Consider the following 27,138-nt stretch of genomic DNA (forward strand, 5'->3'; position numbering starts at 1 on the left):
GCTTATGGTACACAATCTATTAGCTTTTTAACTGCAGTGACAAATAAGTACTGTAAAAAAAACAATTGAAGTAGCTGCCACAAATTTCGCACAAAACACTTTCCAACAAAAGCAAACAGTGCATGGAACCACAAAAAAAACTGACAGCCTAGTTTTTCTTACCCTTGATCGCTTAAGAATGCTGCCAAAAATTAAATGTTAATTGAAAACTGCATAACCTTACCGTATATGTGTCCCGTATAAATATGAGAAGTATCATAGTCTAGTGTTTTTCCTTCAATTTCCAATTTGAAATCTTGAGAAAACATTGACGTATCCCTCTTCATGCGAAGGTTGAATTGTCTAAGAATAAAAAAAGTAGCAAATTGGATTACAATGAAGACAGGCCAGACACAAAGGTAACACAAAAACAGAGCAAATTATTTTTGCATGAAGTACAGTGTTGAGCATAGCTCTGTCGCAAAATACCGGTCATCCACTTGTAACACACATAAATGGGCATATATTTGTATAGAATTGTCAAGATTACGTCCCATACTGCAGAAAATAATCGTCACATTTGATATCAACAAGTTTAACTGTTTAAACAATATTAAATCCATCACCAGTAACTTTCATATCTAGCCTCCTCATGCACCCTCCATTTTTATCTCCAACACAGAGGACCGCTGGATGCCAACCATGGAGACAAAACACCTTCAGACCTTTATAGGTCATGTTACAACTGAACCAGCCCCTCCAACTCTCACAGATACAACCACAAACCAGCCCTTTTCTAATGCCTTCGCTCCTGACCATGGATCCACTCGAGCGACACTAACACTGTCCATGTAGAAGAGCCCGTCCTGCCCTTTCTACACTAATAACCCTCGTCCCTTCACTTCAACTATGTAAGGGTCCTCCTGGTCTGTTCCTACCCGTGTACACACAGGTTTGCAGTACTGCATCACAAACTAAATCTACCATTCTATATCAAAATGGCAAATCAAATCTTTGGCTTGGCTTGAAGGACATGTCTCTCCATGTCCCAGTCACATGCTCCAATGCTACTCACCCTATACTCCCAACTGTGGGTACCTCAGTCTGAGATCAGCATCAGCCTGAAATCTTACTAAAACAAAGGAACGCACACACTCGAACACAAGTCGTTGCCTCAATCACCACATCAAAACAAAAAACACTCAAGGAAATCCCCAAACCAAATCCTCATACCTAAGAATGGCCACCAAATCTATACTCATTTACACCACAACCAGAACTTGTATTGAGACCGACTTAATGATCAATGTGCACAAATTACTTGATAAGTATCCACTCCCCAATATTTAACACAACACCAGACACACAATCTCACCCTTGTGTTAAGAAAACAACCTTGACTTGCACAAGGTCTCAGAAATATGGTTCAGATACTCATCCAGACATCTCCTTGACCTCCTTATGCTACCTAGCTGCAAGATGATCCACCTAGATAGAACCGAGAGTGGTGGTACAGCCATCATTTGTGAATCATTCTCCTGCACATTAATATATGCTCTCTCAGATAGGACCTACAAAGCTCTTACTGTTGACATTGGTACCAGTTTACATATCTAGGCAACTAGATTCTTTCCTTAGAAAGTATGACTTACACAACACTGCAACATTCCTATCAAGAAAAAAAAGTGTTACCCAAGTCTTTGTGGTTTCTAAACCTGGCTACAGCAGTATGCTAATATCGTACATGCCGACTAGCCAGACTAATCCCTGATCCTATATGGACATTATTAATTTATCTCTGTCCTGCTGAGTTAAGAATTTAAAGTGGGCATTTTTATTCTTCATTTTGAAAATATATATAAAAAATGGACATGACAACCTTAAAAACAGTAGACTCATTACAGTGCTGCCCTTCCTTGCTAAAGTCAGAGAAATGTGCATCTGCCGAGTAGAATAAATATACAGTTGAAAAAACTAGGACTGTGTCAGTCTGGTTATAAATCTGATAACACACAGAAATGACCATGCGCAAGATCAAGTATTAATACAGATCTCGGACAAAGGCAAAACACTACATGAGAGTAGGGATTTGTTCTAGCGCCCCCTATTACCTGTATGTTCACCTGCTGAGTGAGATGTTCTCCAAGGTAGGTATCGTGCTCAACTAATATGCAAAAGATATGCAGCTTTACCTAAAGATTCATAGCACAGATGACAGTCGCTCTCGCCCAATCACTACTCGACATGTGCTCATGGATGTCCCAAATCAAACTAAAAAATAACCCTAGAAAGACTGAATTCCTCTCATCAGCACCTAACAGCTCTATGGTCGTCTCTCCTGACAACGTCGCTTACGTATAGGCCTAAACAGCTTTCACAAGATTCAGAAATCAGCCACTCTCCAGCCAGAACAATCACTCAAACGAGATGATTCAATAAAATCACTCCAATGTTAAACTTTCTAAAGTTGCTAAGACTGAATCTCGCTCCACTAACACAACAACCTATTTTAGCAAACACTTTATTTCCTCCCCTACCTCCAAAAACTAGAACTTCTGGTAAAAACCACAACCTAAGAAGCAAATCTAAGCTACTTCTCAAAAAGTCCTCTGTCCAATCTCTCATGGTCAATGCGCCGGAACAGATGACAGGCTTGCAAGAGAAGTGGCTAGACTAGGTTGGGGCTCTGTGGGACAACTAGTGGAGGGTGGCACTGATGACACCCTGGGTACTCACAATAGGAGTGTGTATCCACCACGTCCAGCTTAATTACTTGCACAGCACGACCTACTACTACACACTGTAACAGGCTAGGAGTAATGCGATGTAGGTGAGGCCCAAACTGCATCAACCTTGACATATGTTGCTGGGGGTTGTGTGACCTAGGACTGAAAGAGACATTGTGCCGATGGATGTCTATGAGAGGCCCCCACCCTATGTGAGAGGCAGAGAGGCAGTGGAGGAAAGACAAGAGTACTTAGCAAGAAGTAGCCCTCGCTCACTTGATAAAAGCTGGTGAACATGGCATGGATTCTTAAACGAGAGGTTTGAATGATGGGTTGGATGGAGGAGAGGGTGATACTGTGAGATGAGCGGTACAAATCAGAGGCCAGGCTCCGTGGTAAGTCCCATGTATACGAGGAATGAGCACGTGAGCTCTGATGGACCTTGGACACAGACAATTGATTGTGTCTGTAAGTCATGATTGGTTGTTCTGATTTTATGCACTTCACCAAAGCAGTGGCTATGTACAGATGGTGATGCAAATTCCGTACCCTAATGAACATTTTGGTTAAAAACAAAAACATTTTTTTAAAAATCTTCACGAAAAATGTTTACATTAAAAACACCATTAAGTGCAACTTCTGGATAAAGCACTTAAGATCCTGAATGCCCTTCAAACATGAAACTTGTTTCCTCGCTGCAGATGTTGAAAGTAAAACTACAGCAATTGTAGGGCTATTAAACCTGCCTTGCCATTGCTCACATCATTCATGCCTCCTGCTTATATACACTTGTCACTATTGTACAACCATTGCACTGCAGCTGACAACCGCATTAAAAATGTCAGCTGCACCCCTGATAAACACATTATGTTTTCGACCAACAAACAATCTTAAAGCTTTTCAGTTCTCTGTTGGTAAATCGCAGAAGACGGACCAAGTGATGATGGGAACAGGCAGACAGTTAGAGCGGAACAAGCAAATTCATAGGTTAAAAATAAACAGGTTTTTAATATAATAAATAAAAATCATATAAGGAACAAGAATGTTCAAGTTATATGACAGTACAGTAAAATATAAAATTAATACATCCAATAACATAATAAACAATCCTTATACATAAAAGGACACCATATAATAATAAGTGGTGCCCACAGGGAGGTTGAAGAAACAATACTCGACGCGCGTTTCGGCGAAAACGCCTTCTTCAGGAGCCACAACTTAATTATCTGCAAGTACATATAAAAAACAAATATAAAAAACAGATACTAAGTTGGCCTTTCATTGTAAACCTAATACACATACTTTTTGCAATACGGCTTATAATAACAATACAGTGTTATTGAACAAGTGTTTAAAATCAAATGCTGCCTATAGCCAACAGATCAATGAGACATTCTATCATGTATTGCATTTTAATTATAATTTTTTCGTCTCATAGGTCCATTCTGCTCTCGCCATCCTTTTGAAGATATCAGTAGGTTGTTTTTTCCTGTTCTTATTAGTAAGTTAATATTAGCTTCTAATAAAAATATTGTTTTTCTTCATACCTGATCAATGCATGTGTTATCAGTAAGCTTTTGTATTTGTTATCAGAAAGCTTCTTATATGTATAGAGACACATCCTTCCAAGCTAGTGTTGTCCAACCAGAACTTTTGAGTACGTTACAATCTATATGTGTTGATCATTAAACGAGTAGACACAAAATATGGATTTTGGGTCCTGTGACTGTTGGCTATAGGCAGCATTTGATTTTAAACACTTGTTCAATAACACTGTATTGTTATTATAAGCTATATTGCAAATGTATGTATTTTATGTTTACAATGAAAGGCCAACGTAGTATCTGTTTTTTATAATTGTTTTTTATATGTAATTGCAGATAATTAATTTGTGGCTCCTGAAGAAGGCGTTTTCGCCGAAACGCGCGTCAAGTATTGTTTCTTCAACCTCCCTGTGGGCACCACTTATTATTATATGGTGTCCTTTTATGTATAAGGATTGTTTATTATGTTATTGGATGTATTAATTTTATATTTTACTGTACTGTCATATAACTTGAACATTCTTGTTCCTTATATGATTTTTATTTATTATATTAAAAACCTGTTTATTTTTAACCTATGAATTTGCTTGTTCCTCTCTGTCTGCCTGTTCCCATCATCACTTTGTCCTTATTATTTGTGGTCTAGTATGAAGATTGCCTAGGAATCTTTTACACACATTTTATTACCCTGCCCTAGGAGTTTTCAGTAACCACTACCCAGGGGGTCCTTGTTTTTCTCACACTGGAAATGACAAGGCCTTTTATTGATCTGTTCTGCTGATTAACATAAATAAAAGGCATTATGATTTACTTTTTTAAAAAAATGTTTTTATTCATGGTTTTACATTTATTCCCCCCCCCCCCCCGATCCACCATATGACGGACAGTAAGTATACGCACATTAACATCATGAGCATTACATTGTTTTTTCCTTTTTGTTTAACCCATTGTTACATAAACCAAGCTTAAAAAACAAAATCCTATATACATTACAGCCTTGTAGGTACATTAGATTAAATTATGTTTGTGAATACCGCCATTGTGTAAAAGGGGTCCAGATTTTCATACCCCTTTTGCGCCGCCGATTACCTTTCCGTTGATAAATGGCTGTCTCAATATTATGTACCGCCAGTAGCCTAGCTAGCCACTGCTGGAAAGAGGGTGCTAACTGGTCGAGCCAAGCGGAGGCTAGGCATAACCGTAGGACAGCCATCGCTACAAATATGAACTCTTGGTCACTTTCAATGCTATCTGGTTCGTCTGCCCCAAGTACCATTGCCTCTTTTGACAAAGTTACCTCTCTATGAAGAACGAAAGATAAAAACCTCTCTATGTCTTGCTTTAAAGGGATTAATCCGGGGCAAGAAGCAAAGATGTGTATGGAATCGGCTATAGGTAAGTTGCATTATGATTTACAATGTCAAAAGCACAAACTCTTGTAAATGCTAAACCTATTCAAAGAAGGATCCGCTATTGTCCCGGGCAGCTCGGAAAGAGAAAGCACGGAAGGCGCGCTGAATGATGCAGGAAAGCATGTGGTGCCTGTAGTAGGAGACACTAATCAAAGAAAATAATGCTCGCAGACTAACCATGCAACAACAGAAGTAAAAGGGCCAGTCCTCATGGGAGGTTACAAATGAAGACAAAGCCGTACTAAGGAGGGACTAACAAGCCTATTTAACAAATCAGAAGCCAGCTTTTACGAAGGGCAATGACACAAGCCAATAACAAATATGGGCGGAGAGTGTGAAGGGCTTCTAGTCCACACTCCAATACAGCAAGCCTCGTAGAGCAGTGCATGCGCTTCCCAGGCTCGACCTAAAGAACTGAGCAAATAATAAACTGATTGCCTGCCTTTGGGGGCAAGGGGATGGTACACACCCACCAGTGTACACTCGGCACATAATGATTGAAATATTCTTGTCTGTAGCCATTGCCCAGGATTTAATCCCAAACAGCTATAGATAGCATTATGTTTACACAGTAACAACACATTTTGGTTTTATTGCTCGGGCACACGTTTAATTAATCCACAGGGCATATTTTTTCTTTAGATAAAATGTATTAAAAACATGACAAACAACAGACACACTGGTTACTTTAGAGGTTATACTGAAAAGCAAAGTGCATCAGGAGACGCACCATCACATAGGTGTTCAATAAATCCTACATCTGCTAAAGTACGGATCCTCCAGCCTCTGCTATTAGATCCCGATGATGGAAAGTGTTGAGCAGCTACAGTAGAACAGAAGGAGATCAGCATCAGACTACAGCCATATTAAGTATAATCGGACTGCATGAGCTCCAGAACGTTGGTCTTTGCTGCTGGATGTCTGAGTGTGGGTTGGACCAAATGCCTAACGAACTAAAACTGCAAGTCTGTGGAAGCAGTTGATCAACCTTTCCACTTACTGTGTCCAAGAACCAAACTCTTTCCTCCTGGGAGAACGGAGGGGCTTCCTTCTGCTTATCATCTACAAGCTTGTTCAGTGCTGAAAAGAGGTTTCAGAACACAGCTGCAACAACCCCTTAAGGGTCTGCAGTGCCTGGTGCTTCTACACAAATTATGAAAAGGAGTCTTGCTCAGCTTAAACTTTATTTTGTCACATCAGTGGATAAAATAAAGATCATCCATCACCCTCAATACACGCTAATCTGTCCTCTAAGCATTTGGTAGCCTGGTGGGGTGTTTTAAGGGTGTGATCTAGCTGAGTCAATTACTGACATTACCTCTGTAAATCAGCAGTGCTAAGAGTATTTCTTCCAGTTTATCAATCCCAACAGAAATCTCGAACAAGGAGACATTGAAGACTTGCTATTCGAGTTCAAGTTCCATTAATGACACAGCACAGAGCTGAGGACCCTCTAGAAATGTTTGTTTAATTTTCTGTTCCTTTCTTGTAATCCAACCTTTCAGTGATTCTTTGCACTGATATCCTCGGGTCTTTATTCTTGAATGTAAGCCCTTTGCTTTTCTTCAATAGCAATATCCTTAGATCCACTACACTCAATTTTTTTGTAGAATCCAGAGAACCTCGTAGGGAAGGCAGTTGTAGGACAAAGCTTGATGGGTTATCAGCTTTTGTTGGCTCCCTTGGGCATACAGCCTTTCAACCCTCTACTGGATGTATAAAAAAAAATGTTTGGATTGGTGTCCAGATTACTTGGCCAACATCAGTCAAGTCTATCTACAGTAAGAAAAAAGCTACTAACCTCAGTGGCTCAAGTGTGCTCCATTGAGGGCTTGTAGAAATATGTTCCTGCGGAAAAATACTCGCATCGGACTCCAATGTCAGAACATATGTAAGAATTGTATATCTATCCCAGAGTCATATCAGAGTCATTAACACAGAATCCTGTCTCTTCAATATACAATCTTCTCCCTCGCAACTAAGGGCCTGATTATGAGTAACTCATTATACTCCGAACTGTGCGTAAACCCCTGTTTACCCACGGGTCGGAATCGCAAGTTGTAAGGCTTTGTTATATGGCCATTAGGATCATTGTCGTCATTGCTAAGTTAGCATGAGCTCTGCTGCCATGATGCTGCTTACTAGGCACCTTACTAAATGACTGTTTTGCAAGACTCCGTTTGTGCTTTTCACAGGAGAACTGTCTGTTGTTCTGCGTTCTCTGGTTGTTCCTGGAGTTTAGTCTGAACACTGTGCAAGGTTGATAAACAATGTCCCTTGTTGTTCTGTTCTGGTTAGTCCCTATCACCTAGACAAAACATGCTAAACGCAGCTGCACTGCTGGTAACTCGTGCTTTGATATTACGGGGATGCATGTTGTTCAAACACACTTAGATAGAGATTTTTTCTTGGAGAAGAGCTATGCTGTTACTATGATGTAAACCTTCCATCTAGGCTCTACGGTAAGGGGTCTGCTGACAAGGCCCAGAGATCTTCCTTTATATAACAAACTTCAAGGGAAGGGTGGTTAGGTCTTATAGTCCTATTTCCATTGTCTGTATATAATTACATCCCCCTTCATATTCTATGGTATTGTAACAAAGGTAACTGTTTTAGGTTTATGCATTTTGCTGCTGGTAGTGGGTCGTATACTGCATTATAGAGCACGATAGTTAAAATAAACATTTTGAACTATACAGTGACTCCGTTGTGTTCTGGGTTATCTAATCATTTGTAGGTTCGTGATTATGTAGGAGAACAAATGAGACACTATAGCTAGTCGATTTTGGGTACTAAGGTGGTAGGAAGGTACAACCCCTATACACTGAGGTCCTGTTTTCCTGCGCATAGTTCTGTGTATCTGCAGAATCCCTGTAACAGTATTGAACTCATCCAATAATTATCTGAAGCGTTAAATACCTCAAGCTAGAAAGAAATGAGGGCCTGAGAGCTGAAATACTCCATGCTATTCCCGGCAAAGTTAAGGGTAGAAGCTAAGGGGAAAGTTTGTTTTTGGAGACACCTGAAGAAGCCCACAACTGGCTGGAGGGATGGCACCTGGCGTCCGGGCCTAAAAGACTGGGCAAGAAACAACAACCTCTACTGCTGGATGTGACATCTCCAGACGTGAGGGAATCAGGCTCAACAGAGGATACAATGCAGGCAACAGGAGGACAAAGAGAATAAGGTTCAGCTCTGTGATTCTGTAACTGGTATAGGGGAAGACTCCACAAGGTTTACTGACAGGCCCAAATGCTGGCCGACTTGACTGCAATGGGTCAATGCTCGTAAACTGAATGATTGTGAATCCAGCACTACCCGGCGTCTTCACTGTTGTGGAACCAAGACTTTTTGTTGGAACATTTTGCCGATAAATCATGCTTCGACTACGGGGATGGTTCGGGGTGATCGTGGGACTACTATCCCCCCCTCACGCAAGTACAAGTTATGGGGAAAAAGCACTTTGCAAGTTTTACGTCCGCTGAGCAGGAAAGGGGGGGAAGGGATCAGTTTCATGTTAAAGTTTTCTTAATGTTACAGGTACACTGCGAGATTACTAGGTACATACAAAATGTTTGCATGATGTTTATATTGCAAAGCTCTTTGTATTCTCCCATTGACGATGTAATATATGGCACAAGCGAAAGCCCTGGCCCAGTGGTTTCCAACGTTTGACTCCTGAGGACCCCCTATGAGTCACTGCTGGAAGATGGGGACCCCCAAGCAATTTCTACTATTTAAATTTCAAGCATTAAAACAGAAATTTGCTAAATATACTCAAATAAGTGCACATCAAACAAATACTCTAATTATTAAAGATTTTATTATTCCATATTGAAAACATTAGCAAAAATCAAGACATTTTAATGGGAAAATTGATGCTGCATCTCGGCAACTTACTTTTCTATGTTTCATTTTATTTTGCGGTACGAGGCTCCTGCTCCTGCCAGAGCCGCACTGGAAACCCCCAGCAGCCCTGACAAACATTGCCAGACCAGTCCCCGCTTGGGTGTCAAAAAGTGCAGCAAGTGAGCCTGACCCCTACAAAGGGGATTTTAGGGGGGCTCTCCCCTCAAGAAAGTTAGGAAAAGAAGTGTGCATTCTACAACACATTTGCCATTATATATTGAATTGTATTAGCTTTTTTAACCGCCTTGCTGCTGAGGACGAGCTCAGCTCGTCATCAGCCACTGTAGTCGTGTGCGGATGACGAGCTGAGCTTGTCACGTAACGCGGCTTTTCGTAAATTGCTGCACACAGCGGGAAAAGCCGCCGCAGCGATGCGGATAGAATAGTAAATGTTGTCCTTACAGTGAACCAGGAAACAACAAATTATGTTTGGGCCCTTCAATGATTCCATCACTATCAGCCTCCAACAGTGCCTCTTATCTCTCCATAGCCCCTCTGTCATGTATTGTATTTGTTTTATAGTACCACTCATACCAGTGTAGGGTGTTGGAGCACTTTACATCACACACATACAGAGACAATGAATCATACGCTTATAAATCATTGTATATAATATGTTACATAAGGCAAAGGGGACTGACTACAGGGTGTACGATTCACATGTAATCCATACTGGTACTCATTTTATGAGTGCTCGGTCTGGAGAAGCTCACACTCACAATTCAGAACATAACACCATGGTTAGCATTGACTTTAATTATTAGAATTTATTTCTACCCAAACAAACCTTTTTGAGCAGCATCAGGATGATGAAAGACTGGGAAAAAACCATAACTGTCTAACTTGTACCTTGCACATTGCATGCAGCTCTTTGATGGAAGTTCATAGCTCACTGTGCTAGATTATGATTGTAACTTACGAACTGCATAGTAACAACAATCTCGATGATAAAAGCAGTAACCCACTGAGCTAAGCAAATAAAATATATATTTTTTTTAATGCATGGTACACGTTCCTTTGCAGTAGGCATAATAACCCTCAGCACTACCTTAGATGAGTCAAAGCTGCCACTGGATAAAACCCCCATTTTGGTACATTAATCGCCAGGAGTTGTCATGAAACTTTTATTGTTACCCGAAAACTGCTGATTATAGAAGAAACGTTGCAGTGCTTTTTTAACTGCTGCATGTGGACCCCCTTGTGCTGTGTCAGGGACCCCTGGGGGTCCGTGGACCACAGTTTGGGAACCACTGCCCTGGCTGACTCGTCGGCCGCACAGTCACTGACCTCTAGTTCGAAGGGCCCCCCCTCACTCTGATATATCATGGCACGTAAATGGCCTTGGGGATAAGATAAAAAGAGGGTTGGTCTTAGAATATCTCAAACACAAGGCACCAGCAGTGACCCTGAGCCAAGAATCACACCTGGTGGGCTCTGCTTGTAAATCCCTGTATAGATGGGGTTTCAAAATGGTGGTACACTCCGAATTCACTTTCGGTTTTTGAGGATAGGCGTCCTGGTTAATAAACGCTTCCAGATTATTGTCACTGGGTCGTGGACAGATTATCAGAGACGTTTTGCAGATGTAGCATGCCAATGGGAGGGGCGACCATACAATCTAGTGTCAGTAGATATCCCACTGGCACTGCACACTGTGACCTTCTCTGCCCTGGGTAAATTCCTGCTTACACTACCACAAGGCAGACCGATACTGGGGTCAACTTTAATGCCACAGTGGATGCTGCCATAGAACAACAGCCCCCCCCACCCCCTCCCCGAGACCAAAGTGGCACAAACCTCAGTTTATAAAAATTCCTTGACGCCTTTATTATTGTGAATCCTTGGTGATCGTGTTTCCCACAGGAGCGCAAAACACCTTCCGCTCGGGCGTACATGACAGTCTCTCGAGAATAGATTATATTTTTACACTGGCGACAGGTTTAGAGAGAGTACTGGAGGCATCACATCTACCCAGGGGTATTTCATATCACTCCCCTGTCTTAATCAAATACACATCTCATATCCTGGGACGACAACGCATTTTTCCCGTCTACCCTGGGTTCATTAAAAACCCTAAGATATGGAAGGGTCTACTCACACCACAAGGCAGTATTTTGCGGAAAACGAGCACTCAGTTGCATCCCAGACGACTCTATGGGAGGCATACAAGACAGTACTGCGGTGCCAAGCAATCTCAATCACATGCCATTAACATGACAAATTAAGCCACTTTGAGGCTCTGGAGAGGGAGGTAGGTCAAGCCGAAGTAGATCACACTTCAGACACCAAGACACACAAATTAAACTTGGCCGAGCAGGAATACAGAGACTATATGTGGGAAGAGGCGCAGATTAGGTTCACCAAGACACAGCACACTATTTATGAGGTTGGAGATAAGGTGGGCAAGCTTATAGCCTGGCAGGATAGACAGGAGAATGCTAATCGCTGGGTAGCACAGTTGAAACTAGACAATGGAACCACTACTACAGATCCACAGCAGATAGTGGATGCGCTAGCGCTCCATTTCCAGACATTATATACACCTACGGCCACAGCCAAGATATAAGACAATCTTGCATTTCTCAAAGATATCCAGATGCCTATACTTGCTCCTAGCGAAGTGCAGGAACTAGAGGCAGATTTGACGTCTGAGGAACTGGCACTAGCAATAGGTGCACTACACACTGGGAAAGCTCTGGACCCAAATGGCCTACCTAATGAACTGTATAAAAACGCAATGAGCCACCTTGCACCACACCTGCTAGAGATGTATGCAGACAGCCTAGAAAGGGGAGAACTTCCCAGGGATCAACGCCTAGTGACAATAGTGGCAGTACATAAAACTGGTAAACCACCGCAGGAATGCACATCTTATCAGCCAATTTCACTGCTAAATGAAGAAGCCAAAATAATAACCAAGATGCTGGCCAGTAGACTACTACCCAGTAGACTACTACCCTATCTCACAAAGTTGGTGCACCCGGATCAGTCAGGGTTCATGCCAGGTCGTTACATGACAATTAACCTGCGATGTCATGGCAAGTATACCACTCATTGAGAAAGACGCTGTCATGCTCTCCCTGGATGCACATATGGCATTTGATCTAGTCGAATGGCCTTTCCTTTTTGCACTCCTCAGACACCTAGGCTGTCGCCCCAGCTTTTGCGCGTGGGTCCAGCTACTCCATACTGAACCCTTAGCGCATGTGGTGGTGAATGGACACATCTCTGCTGACTTCCCCTTGGAAGGGGACAAGACAAGGCTGTACCCTATCACCGCGCTTGTTCAACCTGGTGATCGAGCCATTGGCGGATTGGATAAGACGGGACCCTGTCATTCATGGGCTAAAATGGGTGGAGGGCTAGGAGGACCACATTTCCCTATATAGGAGGACCACATTTCCGTATATGCGGATGATGTATTGCTATACATGGCATCCCCCGCATGTTTCATTAATTACCTTCTGGATATCTGTGCATACGGCAAAGTCTCAGGATATACCAATAACTGAGCAAAATCACTTATTTATGTGCTTTGTGGCCCTCCACCACGACTACCAAGTAACTGTGAGATACAGATTGCGGATGGATGGTTTTAGTACCTGGGGCTTCTTATTATGCCCCAGCCTGGGGAGTTTACTGAAAAAAATCCTGGAACTCCTGGGAAGGTTCCGCTATGATGTAAAACACTGGCGCTCCCTACCATGGATACAGTTGGGAAGAGGGGCCCTCTTCAAAAATGATGGCATTCCCTAGATTCCACGACACCTTACAAAATATCCTGTTTCCGGTTCCCCCCACCTATTTTAAAGCAATTAAAACTGAAGTAAGTAATCTCCTTTGCGATGGAAAACCCGCCCGCTTAGCTATGCATAAATTGGTGAAGAGCTGGTATGATGGCGGAACTGGCCTTCCAAATATAAAGGTATGCTATTGGGCGTCACAGCTCACTGTGATAAACCAATGGATCCACGCTCCGTAAGAGGAACCGGCGTTCTGCATGAACAGGAGGAGGGCGTCATGGGAGCACTCTGCAATAAGTATCGGGAGACTACCCTCATTGGACCAGTAGCACACACGCGAAAATGGTTCAACACACTCCACGCACTTGGCTGGGACGGGATTTTAACACAAGCCACACCACGGTGGGAAACCAGACGATTAGGCAAATTACGCAATATCAAGGGATTTAAACAATGGGACATAATAGGTATCTCCCGGGTGGGGGATCTGAGGAATAGGGGCAAGATCATTGCATTTGCCCAGCTCCAAGAAACATATGGGATGGCATCGAAGGAAACTTTTCATTACATGCAGATTAGACACGCTTATGAGTACTATCCCACCAGGAACTAAGCTCCCAGAGGCCTCACCATTAGAGGATAGACTACTGACAGACCACATGACAAAAAAAGCGATTTCCCAAACCTACCGCAAAATTATAAATAACCAACCGGACCCCCAAAAACCCTTAGGGACAGATGGCAAACCGACATTGGGGAACTGGACGAGACAGACTGGCAGGAGGCACTTGCGTCCCGCGAGAGGAGGCAATACCCTCTAAATTAAAATTAGTGCAACTGAAAATCCTCCATTGAATCTACTACACACGAACAACTATGCACGGAATGGGTCGCTCTGACACACCACTCTGCGGCAATGTTGGGGGCTGGGCACCTTTTACCACATACTGTGGGATTGCCCAGAGATCAAACCATTTTGAGAAGCTATCATGTGCACCATCCCACGGGTGGGCGGAGCTACCGTTGAACCGGTACCCAAGAGATGCCTTCTAAATATCTGGGAGCCGACGGACCTCAACCAAATGGCCCAAGCCTGGGCGACGTTAGGCATGATGATAGCAAAACGGAACATAGCTCAACAGTGGGGAGCAAGGCGAATTCCCACCTATCATCAGTGGTGTTGTGACATGGATGGCGCAATGATAGAAGAGAAAGTTGTATATGTACATGGGGGTACACTAAGAAATTGAAACGGGTGTGGTGAAAGTGGAATGTTTCAAGGGTAACATTTTCGATCTGCCTATAGTTGTGTCTGTGTCAGATGTAAGCGACTAAATGTATGAACCGGGGCACAGCAACGCTTTTAATACTCTACATAACTACGTTGGAATGATTGTGGGGGAAAATGTGAAGAAGAGCATATAAATGTAATCAATCAGTATAGGACTAATCACTGTACCATGCTGTATCTATCTTTTTCAGTACACAGTAATATGTACCAATTAATGAAAAATGCTAATAAAAATGTTAAAAAAAATATATATAAAAATACCTCAAGCTACGTTAAATTTTGGCAGCTCAAATATAACAGGGGATATGTGTACAGTATTTTCCGTATCATGTGGATTTTAGTGTGTTAAAACCACAGTCCACATGTTATTCCCGATATACTCATATTAGGTGCTATTTATCACATCCGAAAAATAACGAACCCTGTGGTGTCTATCAGGGGCGATCAATAAGGCCTTAACTAATAATAAGGCCCTATGTGTCACTTTCAACTACTTGTTTTACTTTATTTTCGTCCATATTCTGTGATTGGCACTCATTCACCACCCTGAAGAAGCACAGCTCACTTCGAGGAGCAGGATTCGGATTTCTGGCGTGGTCTGCTCCACGCCATGGGAAATTAACCTTCAAAGAACAGGCTACTTAGCATTTACATTCACAGTGCTTAGGGGTGTTGCTGCTTTCCTGGCTGTTATTCCTGTTATTTGGCCCCTGCACCACCACCTAACAGTGTCATTTTTAAGGAGTAATTTAGAGAATTGAGACCGTTTACTAGTATGATACTAAACAATGAAAGTATCTAAAATATACCTATCGATCACCTAAATAGCCATCAAATTAGAAAAAATACGACCTTCAGGATTCCTTGTAAATTAAATCTACACTTTTTATTGAACTGATTTTTAAAAAGAAATCCGATACCAATGGTTTACTGGCGCTAAGAATACGGCCTGCTCGAAGCATTGCTTAAAATTGCCATATTTTTTTTTACTTTTCCAAAAAGGTCAGTATAGGGCCAATGATAACTCTACGGGAAGGAGTTCCAGTGCTTAATGGCAAAAAAAGAGAATGTATGTCTTACCAATCTGTTTCTCCTGATGTTGAGGAGTACAGTTTTTTTTTTGTCAGCCGATGACCTGAGTTTGTGAGTCAGACAATATCCTGTCAACTTATCTTGGGTGGGAGGTAGCCAAGATCTGTAATTTCTTTGTAGGTGGAGCACAGGGATTAGAAAAATATACACTTTTGAATTAGGTGCCAGTGAAGGTCTTTGAAATGTGACTTGGCCGAACGTGAGAACCTCGGTCTTGTCGCCATTTAGCTTTTCAGAAATTGGAACTCATCAAATCAGCAAATGCGCTTCCATGCAGATTATGAATGTTTTGTGGGCTTCCAGAAAGTAGGAGGACATGAAATAATATGAATTCTGTCTCATCTGCATAGGAGTTGACCGCACAACCGAAAGCCCTAATGAGCAAAGCCAAGGGATGCAGATATATATTTAATAAGGTGGGGCTAGGAGATGCCCCATGAGGGACCACATATTTCAATGTGTTGATAAATAGTGGTGAAGGGAGTAAGACAGGCTGCAGAAGAGCCGTCTGTGTGAAAACAGTGTAGACATTTTAAAGCCTACTTACCAATGTAAATGTTTTCAAGTCTCAAAATAAGGATACGTTATGAGACTGTCAAATGTCATGGCGAGATCCAGTAGTACCAAGAATTTGGAGTAACTCTACAAGGGGTGCGTACACACCCACGAGTGACACAGGTGAACTTGATTCAACGCACCAGCAATGAATGTAAAAGACAAGTTGCTGTAGCCCCACAAGACGCTATTCAATGTGCAACTGACATAAAAGTATTGCTTTTGGGTTACTAACAAAACCATAAGGGCATCGGGGGCACTGTGGAAACCGCAACAAACCTTATTTCATTATTCACAGCATCACACACACTGTACTAAAAAGAATGAACACTTATTACTGCAGGGACAATATGTTTCTCCATACATCTAAAACAACTACATAGTATATTACAAAAACAGCAACAAGACACATTTGAAATAAAAAGTATATGAACATTTCCAGCATTATTAAAATGTCATTTAAAATATTATCTAGAACCTAACACGCCAATGCCTACCTCTATTTGCTATATTATGTGAGCATGAAAGCCAGATTTTTTTTTTAAATCTAGAGTTCCTTAAAGGGAAGAGACATACTGCATACTTTGCTGACGGCAAAGGCTGTCTTATCAGTTGAGGCGAAAAGATAGTGCTCACCACAAAGGTCAAACACCCACTGTGGAAGCAGTCAGTCGATCTTCCTCCTCGACTTGACTTTATAAATCCGACTTTCATTTCATGCATCTCACATGAAGAATAAGGCTGATAAAGCACATGGCTACTCCGAGGAGTATCCTGGCGCTAATACAGTCAAGGGTGGTGAATGATCACGTCACTTAGTTTTGAGGAAAAAGCCAAGGTAAACTGACATTCAGAGTCCGTTTGATGTAGGTTCAGCTGGAGTTTATTGCAAGCAAAGGGTCCTAAATAGGAAAAGGAGTGGCAGCATGTTTTTGAAAGCCGGATCCGAGGGACTTGCACCAATAGTCTACTGGACGGCTGCAGTTTCCTGTAAAGGAAATATGAATGTATCCGGAACAATAGATGTATCATCTGCGAAGTGTGAAGTGCGCTGGCAACAGGTGATAATCTTGGCGAAGGACCTCGCCTGACAAGTGGTCAAGTAGCAGTCCTTATATTCTAAATCTTATCAAAAATTGGAATTTCTGACATAAGTTTAGGAATGTCTGACATAGATTATGTGCATCAAGGTATGCATGTTAGAGATTTCCTTATGAACATATAAGGAAAAGGACATCCATTCAGACGACATTATTTTGATTATATGTCTATATGTGTTCTTATTTAACCTTGACAGGATGATGAGTAGACATTTGACCCAGACGAATGTCGGACTGTATGTTGTATCTAGGTCATTAATCGAAGAACTTGACAATAACAGTTCCTAGAAAAATAAGGTCTGGCAACATCTACGTTAAAAGGCAGATATGACCATGATTCTGCATAAATCAGAGAATATGGCGGCTTCAATTGTCTTAGTTAAGGAAGATTGAGGCCTCTGAACTAAGATGGAGTCTGGCCTACATGACATGGAGTCGAACTTTAGGGATCTAGTCTGATCTCATCAGTGATCATAAGAAGAACTACACGTATTAATAGGCTGGGATTGTCTGCCACTTACACTCCCCCCCCCCCCCACTCCCTCCTTTCCTTCTCCACTTACCATTTGTTCCTGTTCGGGCCTACCAGCTCGCCCTCCCCCCACCTCCCTATCCGCGTACTACCTTAATACCAGGTCAGCGGTTAAGCACTACCATGAACTTTTCAACGTATTGGACCTGCACAAACCCGACCTCTTACTTCTTACAGAGACCTGGTTTTGCGATAGTTCCCTTCCCCCGTTATTAGCCATGCTCCCAGCCTCATATTACGCTCTTCGAGCCGACCGTCCCCCCAGTAAACCGGGTGGAGGCGTCGCCCTGATTTCCCGCAGAGAAATCACTATTCAACCTTTAGTTTTCTCCTCAATCGGCTCTTCAGACTTCTTAGTTGCCCGCTCACTTTCTTTTAGTATTCCGCTCACCTGTGTTCTTATGTTACGCTCACCTGTGTTCTTATGTACCGCCCCCCACATCTTCTCAACTCTTTCTACCCAGTTTCCAAGATCTGGTGGCTACCTTAGCAGTAAATAACTCCTCCATCTTGATACTTGGAGATTTCAACTTTTGGCCATCAGACCCGGCTGAATGTTCTACATCGAAAGAGTTTTCAGAGACCCTCCGCTCCCTCAACTTTGTTCCCTCCGTTCACTCCCCAACACACATCCAGGGACACATCCTTGATGAGATCTGGTCTCTACACTGCCCAGTAACTTCGCTGTCTATCTCCCCTTGTACTTGGTCCGATCACTTCCTTATCTCATTTTCCCTACTCCTTAGCCCAGCTCTTAAGTCCCCTCTCCCAAAAAACATCTGGGCACGTGGACATGGCCTCCCTGTCTGCCACACTTTCCGGATCCAGCCCGGATCTCCACGGGTTGTCGTCCTCCATCCATCAACTCTTGGCTTCGATCAGGCTGCGACTTAGTCGCCCCCTTAAGGCGGGTGTCATCCAGGCGCACCAACGATGCAAACCATTGGTTTAACGAGGAACTGAAGGCTCTTAAACTTAACGTCCGCCGTGCGGAACGCTCCTGGAGGCGACACTAATGTCCGAACCTCAGGAACCAGTACATCACCCTTCTGGCCTGCTACAAAAAATCTATTTTGGCCACCAAGAATGCCTACTTTTCCTCTAAAATTCTAACCGCCGAAAATCAGCCCAGAGAAATCTTCACCATTGTGCACGATCTTGCATACTCTGACCGGGCCACCCTTAAACCCTCTCCCTCCCAGCATCTATGTGATTCCCTCAATTCTTTTTTTCTAGATAAAATCTCCAACATAAAAGCAAATATCCCCCCCCTCCTTTGTTGACCCCCTGTGTCCCCCCCGCCGTAGCATCCCTTGACTCCATTCCCCTTCTTACAGAAAAATCTTTTCTTTCCCTTCTACCCTTGGTTAAGTCGGGTTCCCCTTTAGACCATTGTCCTGCTCACATTCTTAAACAGATCTTTTCTGCCTGTGTATTGCCCCCTCTCACCCTTCTTAATAGCGCACTATCACAGGGCATCGTCATTCCACCTCTTAAATCCGCCATCATCCTGCCCATCCTCAAAAAACCTGGCGCCGACCCCTCAGTACTTATCAACTATCGCCCCATCTCACTTTTGCCTTTTTTGGCGTAGGTACTGGAGCGCCATGTAACCAGCACGCTCAGTGCCTTTGTAGAGGAGAACAGGGTATTAGCCCCCAGTCAGGCTGGGTTCCGCCCCGCACACTCCACGGAGTCCGTAGTGCCATCGGTCCTTGACAACCTCAGAGAGGGCATGGACACTAACCATCCCCAGGCCCTGGTCCTCCTTGATTTTTGACACAGTTGATCATGCAATCCTACTTTTCCGTGTCAGAGCGGCGGGGATCGGAGGCTCCGCCTTGGTCTGGCTGTCCTCCTTCCTGAGAGACCGCACCCAGGCAGTGCGCTTGGGTGACTTTTCGGCGGACTTCCGTGTGGTTCAATGCGGGGTTCCACAGGGCTCCTCCCTTTCCCCTCTGTTATTTAATTTGTATATTGCACCCCTCATCTTCGCCCTCCAACAGCTGGAGGTCTCAGTCTACAACTATGCGGATGACCTCCAGCTCATTTTTTCTTTATCCGCATTCCCTGAGTCCATGTCCAACTTTCAGTCTGTCATGATGTTCATCCAGGACTGGATGAACTTCAACCATCTGAAGTTAAACCCCGACAAAACTGAGTTGGTGTTGACAGGTGGTTGCTCCAGTCCCTGGTCTTCTCTCTTCTGGCCACCCTCCTTAGGTCCCCCTCCCACTCAGTCTTCCTCTGTAAAAACCCTCGGGTTCAAATTGAATGACCAACTCGCCCTTCACTCCCAAGTCAGCTCGGTGGTGTCCTCGTCCTTCCTCTATCTCCGTACTATCCGCAAAGTGTCTCGGTTTTTTTCTCTCCCGGCCCTTAAACTCATAGTACTGGCGATGGTTATCTTCCGCCTGGATTACGGCAATGCCCTTTATTGCGGCATGCCCGCCTACAGTGTGCGACTACTCCAGCTAGTCCAGAACCAGGCGGCCCGCCTGGTATACAACCTGTGCAAATCCCACCACGTCACTCCTCTCCTCAAGTCCCTACACTGGCTCCCCATCCGAGAACGAGCCCTGTTTAAACTGGGCTGCATCACCTTCAATGCCCGGTCCGGCTCAGCCCCTGCCTTCATCTCTTCAGAAATCCAACCTTATGTCCCGGCCAGAGAGCTACGCTCATCTGTCCAACAACTGCTCGTAGTTCCTCGTTTTAAACGAAAAAAATGGGGAGGCTCTAAATTCTCTACACTCACACATGCATTTTGGAACTCTCTCCCGGTTCACCTCAGATCCTGTGCCCAGTGCACCCTTTTTCGTAAGGCACTAAAAACCTTTCTTTTCACACAAGCCTTCTCCCCATAAGCTCCTTCCCTCGTTCTCCCATTTTCCATGCCCCTCAGGTTTTCAGTACTTTATAGCGCCTTGAAACCGCTAGGTGTACGTGCGCTTAAGAAATATTTTAAACTCAACACAAACTCAAGCTGTGCACTGGATGGAAACTGGATTGAGGAAAAAAAAATATATGTTCTTTTCTATATAGCAGGATAATTGCAGATTAGCTGCCTTTTCCAAGGGTCAGTTAGAAGGCCAATTGGCTATAAATTAGAGCGTACAGTAGAATCTGCGGTGAGCTTCTTCAATCGCCTGGGCAGTTTTCCAGGAGCTGAGCACAAATTCTTGTGAGAGGGAGCAATTTAACATATACATTAAGATGGGACAAGCTTGCTCAGTAATGAGCTTAAGAATATACGGTTAACACAGATCATGGTGGAGCCAAAAGTTTTGGCGTCAATCATAGAATGAACCTGATCCTGGACAGAAGAGTCAGTTGCAGTGTTTGTTATGAGAGTTATAATAAAGATATCAGAATTTAAAAATGTTCTAGAGGGACACATCGGAGAGCTCATTGCAAAGATTTTGCAACGGCTGAATTGAACTAATGCCTAATGAGATTGATGAACTTCTTTACAATTACATTTTTGTAAAGAATATTTGGCTTTGCCGATTTCAGATGCATAGTATTAGATACAGGCATATATAAGATGTTTATAACTAGGAATTGATTGTATGCACTTTTGTCTATGTATTTATACTCCTTCCTTCATATTTGTTCAAGTATTTGCAGTAGCATTTAGGCTCCTATAATTGATTATTGTACCATGCTGCAGAAGGGAGTTTAGTCCAAAAGAAGCTACAGTATGCAGAGCTGGGATTATCCATGCACTGAATTCTCTGGCAAAGGAATTTATATCATTACCTTTAAAAATAAAATTAATAATACAGTAAAAACAATTTTCCCAGCAGTCATTTTGAACGAAAACCTAAAAAACACTAGTTTCCATGCTAGCTTCTAATACAAACACTGTGCGGAACTAATCGACAGTCAAGGTAATACAGTGGTTCCCAAACTGTGGTCCACGGACCCCCCGTGACACATCACAGGGGGTCCACAGACAGCAGTTCTAAAAGCACTGCAAAGTTTCTTCTATAATCAGCAGTTTACGGGCAACAATAAAGTGTCATGACAACTCCTGGTGATTAACCTGTTGACAGCGGCATGAATTCCGCCACAGTGCAGGCGATTTAATCAGTGGGCAGGGTTCGGACGCCCCCCCGGCCATCCTCTGCACACACCCACAGTCACGTGGGACAGCCAGGGGCCATCCCCAGCACCGAACGGGTTAAGCACCTGCTGGAGAAAAATGTGGGTTTTGTCCAGTGGCAGCTTTGACTCATCCAAGGTAGTGCTGAGGGTTAATATGCCTACTGGAAAGGAACGTGTACCATGCATTTAAAAAAACAATGTTTTATTTGCTTAGCTCAGTGGGTTACTGCTTTTATCACAGACATTGTTGTTACTGTGCAGTTCGTAAATTAAAATTGTAATCTAGCAAAGTGAGCTATGAACTTCCATCAAAGAGCTGCATGCAATCAGCAAGGTACAGGTTAGTAAATTATGTTTTTTTCCCCGGTCTTTCATCATCCTGATGCTGCAAAAAAAAAACGTTTGTTTGGGTAGAAATAAATTCTTATTATTAAAGGCAATGCTAATCACGTTGTTATGTTCTGAATTCTGAGTGTGCGCTTCTCCAGACCAAGCACTCATAAAAGTACCAGTATGGATTACATGTGATTCGTACACCTTGTAGTCAGTCCTCTTTGCCTTACGTAACATTATATACAATGATTGATACACGTATGATTCATGGTCTCTGTATTTGTGTGATGTAAAGTGCTATAACACCCTACACTGGTATGAGAGTTGCTATAAAACTAATGAAATACATTTGACAGAGTGGCTATGGTGAGATAAGAGGCACTTTTTGAGGGTGATAGTGAGGGAATCATTGAAGGGTCCCAACATATTGTTGTATCCTGGTGCATAGTAAGTACAACATTTACTATGCTTTAAAAGTGAATACAATTCAATATTTTATAACGCACAATTCGTTTCCTAATTTTCTTGGGGGGATGGGCGAGGGGGGGAGCCCCCATAAAATCCCCTTTGTAGGGGGTCAGGCTCACTCGCTGCACTTTTTGAGAACCGTACAGGGACTGGTCTCACAAGATTTGTCAGGGCTACTTGGGGTTTCCAGTGCGGCCCTGGCAGGAGCAGGAGCCTCGAACCGCAAAATAAAATCAAACATGGAAAAGTTAGTTGCCGAGATGCAGCGTCAACTTTCCCACTAAAATGTTTTGATTTTTGCCAATGTTTTCAATATAGAATAATACAATCTTTAATAATTAGAGTATTTGTTTGGTGTGCACTTATTTGTGTATTTTTTGTGAATTACTGTTTTAATGGTTAAAGTGTAAATAGTAGAAATTGCTTGGGGGTCAGACTGAGCCACTCTGGACGGATGCCCACCTTATACAAATCAGTATTGACAGTGTAGCTCGTGCACAGACAGTGGTGGCTGTCTCCAGAAGGGAACACAAGCAAACCCATCTACACTTCCATGGCAGTGCCTTGTACATAAATGTACATGATATATCCAAGTAATTGATAACAAGCCCCCATCGTTTTTACAAGCTCACCTTCTATATAAAAGCATAGTAATGTCCTCCTGCCTACCTACATATATACGTACATGTCTGCATTACTGCCCCCTCCCTCTTTATAAATGACTTTATGGTACTCCCTGCATCCTATACATAAAACATAAAAAGCTCCAAGGGAACAACCTTCATCATACAAATACATCACCTGAATCCTGGCAAGAGAGCCCAGTAAACGGTTGCACCCTCAAGCACAAACCTCACCTTACAAACAATGAATGGCATTCGACTCACGCAGCAAACTTTCATTATGCAGGTAAGCAAAAAAAGGCGGACCTATGTTTTGCTGTGGCCTTTTATAGTTGTGCACTTTAATACATGGCCCCCAATAATACTAAAACCATAATATACAGAGGTTAGCAACAAATTGTAACTTATCGCTATTAAATTTGCCTAAGACATATCTGCTATGTGGATTGTCCACCTCCAGCTCTGTGCAGATAAAAACATACATCACCATATGGACAGGCATGGAATAACTGGAGAGATCTGCCACACATTACTGGACAATTTAGAAGATCTTGAATATGGTCCATTCACTGCAGGTCCCAAATATATATACAATCTGACCGCTGCTATACATCTCACATTGACACTCCGATATGGAATGATGATAAAAATGCCCATCCCAACAGATCTCTGCACTTCTCTCTCTCTCCAGCCTTGCCTGCTCAGGACAACTATACACAAAATCTCAAACTGGACAACCCAGTGCAGTAACCAGCTACACAGACTATTATATGCAATACCATAAAGGGACCTGCAGAGCAATTTAAGGCTAACAGCATATTGAAACGATAAAACGGAGGGTCTGTCTCTTACACTTCATCACACCACTCGGTGGTCACCACACACGACCTGGAAACACTACCCAGATAGGATCAATTAAAAAAAATCCTTCCAACCACACAGGCTAGGCGGTCTAGCATGCTACTCAAGTAGGCAAGTGAGTCAACACGCCACATAGGGGTAGTAAAGTGCTATATAAATGTTGCAGTACAATACAATACATAAAAAACGTTTATGCTACTGATCAAGTACCTACTTTATTGCTCTAGGGTATTACACCTCCCCCAATCTTTTCTTTGATTCTCTGGAACATTTTTACCCTCAATTTAACCTTGCCCATTCCCGTTTCAATTTTGTGACACTATAGCATCTATTTTTCTAGGTGCTTTCTTCTTTAGAGTTCTTCAACCAATAAGCAGTACTCGGTGCACCAATGCCCACACCTCCGCTACCACTGGCAGAAAGGAAGCATCAGGGGTGTTTTTTGTTTTTTTAGTTTGCCGAAGACAAAAAAAATCCCTTACTTTTATTGTACATGCCATAATCGTACAAAGCAGTTGACAGGCATGGGTTTTAATTGAACACAAGGTTTAATGTTGCGAAGAGAAGATAACGTGAGTCTAAAAACTCAAGTTTGCAGGAGAAAGTGGTGTTGCCTTGGATTACTGCCTCTGCTAATAGGCGAATGTGATAACCGCTCCCATCTGCTCCACAATACAGCTCAGAATAAGTACACATTATAGATTTTTCAAGGTGCAGGAAAGGTGTGTTTAATGAACCACAAAGTTTGGTCTTCGTTTTACGGTCTAGAACTTTGCTATCAGTTGGAGCTAAAGATTTCTGTTAAGACATTCATTTATTTTGGAAAAGAGCAGCCTAATTCTGCCTGCTGGGAGTTCTGTAGTCATTAGTGAACACAGAAATAAAAGTTGCAATGAATCAAATGTGAACCAACAAACTATGAACCCAACGCCTTTAGCACTTTAAAGAAAAAATACATTTAATATAACACAACAACACAAAGCCTTGCAGTAGAAAAAAAGGAACAAAATGTTAATACTGAACATGGTTATTGGGTATTCATCGTTAATTTATTATAGAGTATTCTTTGAATGATATTCGCACAGAACAATGTACAAGTGCAAAATGTAAATTATGCACAGTTAATTTGTAAGGGTGCTAAACAATATGGCAGGAGGTTGGAAGTAAACTGTTGGAGTTGAATGGTATTGGAGTATGGGGTTTGCAAAACTGACAATGCAATTTCTACGATAATCATCAGCTTATGACACCTATGGATTTTTTATTATGCATTCTTTATTTTCAAGAAAGTGAACAGAAATGTGAAATGATGACCTGAAGGTACCTAAAGAACATTAGTTAGTTACTTTCAGAAAGCTCTTTCTGGTGGATTATCTACCTAACCACGGATTCCTCACCTTGTGAATACCTACAAGTGCCAAAATATATCTGGAAACTAAAAAAGGACTCCTCCTGCACACCAGTAGGTGGCGCCAAGCAGCTCTACAACAACTTTGTCCCACTCTAAAATTGACGAACGGAGCCTCCTATAAACGCCTCCCATTCATACTGACTTAAGTTTCTTTCAGGGGCTTGTCTACGCTCTCGGAAGCTGCGACCACCAGCAGACTAGAAGACCAGTGTGAACATTCCTAAATGTGGTACTTTTAAATGTAGAAAGAGTTCTTTCCACAGAACGGGGAGGTGGGAAGGCATTGAAGAATCTGTGGTTAGATTGTCCATCAGAAAGAGCATTACCAAAGGTAAGTAACTTGCTCTTCTGATGGATACTTCTACCATCAGATTCTGCACCTTGATACCAAAGCAGTACGACCCATTGTGGTGGGCTGAGTGCTGACTCTCAGAACGTCCTTCAGGAGAAAAGGGACAAAAGGCCCATCCAAATGGACCAGACTGTGGAGGCAATAGCGCTCTGCGAGTGCGTGCACATATGCCCACATAAACTGACAGATATCCAGGACAGCCACTCCACGTGCCAATGCAGTGGCAGCAGCCTTAGCTCTGGAGGTATGGGTCCTCAGACCTTCTGAAGGATGCTTATTAGCAGATCCTAATATAGAGGACTACCCATTGCAAGATGGCTGACGTCTGCATTACCTTGCCCTACTTTCCCACAGAAAACTCCAAAGAGAAGTGATCGTCCACCCGACGTTCCATGGTACAATTGTTGTCATGAGTCAGCACTCTCTTGGGGTTAAGGCAATGGAATCTTTCCTCTTGTATTGAAAGAGGAGTCAGAGCAAAGAAGATTAGAAAAGTGATGGCATGTCCAGCATGATAAAACATCACTATACTCTGAGGGTACAGATCAAGTTCTTAAAACCAGTTTGTCTGGACAAAATGGGATACAAGTCAGATGGACCGAGAGGGCTTGAAGCACACACACAAAGTGCTGATGTTATCGCAACCAGAAAACTCCTTACAATAGGTGATTTGAACAAGGACAGCCGGTTCCTCAAATGTAAATAGGTTGAGAGGGCCAACAAGTAACCTTTAACCGTGCCCACTGCAAGTCCTCACTGGGCCAAAGATAAAAGTATGAACAAGACATCCACTAATTTGACTTGCAATGGGTCCACCTGGCAGTTACCACACAAAGATGCAAACTTATTCCAGCGTCCAGCAGACACTGATTTTCAGGAAGGGGAACTGAAGCCAGGATTACATCCACTATTTAAGGAGGGAAGAGTATATAAGATCAACTGTTGCTTCTCAATTTCCACGGATAGAGGTGCAAGCTATGAAGGTCCAGTTGCAGACCCTACCCTCCTGCTAAGACCCAAGATCTTCCCAAGGGGCACCCATATTGAAGGGCAGATGCTCATGCCCAGAGATTATGGGTGCCTCACTCTCCTGGCCA

At 42.8% G+C, this 27,138-nt stretch overlaps 1 protein-coding gene across 1 annotated transcript in view; it reads right to left on the reverse strand.

The window, feature by feature from the left end:
* The window catches only part of ADAM10 (ADAM metallopeptidase domain 10), a 542,337-nt gene that overhangs the window by 320,783 nt on the left and 194,416 nt on the right, over nucleotides 1–27,138 (reverse strand). The window contains exon 3 of the mRNA XM_086959374.1: nucleotides 224–342. Coding sequence (XP_086815500.1) covers nucleotides 224–342 — 119 coding nt within the window. The remainder of the gene's footprint in view (nucleotides 1–223; nucleotides 343–27,138) is intronic.

This window comes from Lissotriton vulgaris, chromosome 2_2 (assembly GCF_964263255.1).
Source record: "Lissotriton vulgaris chromosome 2_2, aLisVul1.2, whole genome shotgun sequence".
NCBI classification, from domain to species: domain Eukaryota; kingdom Metazoa; phylum Chordata; class Amphibia; order Caudata; family Salamandridae; genus Lissotriton; species Lissotriton vulgaris.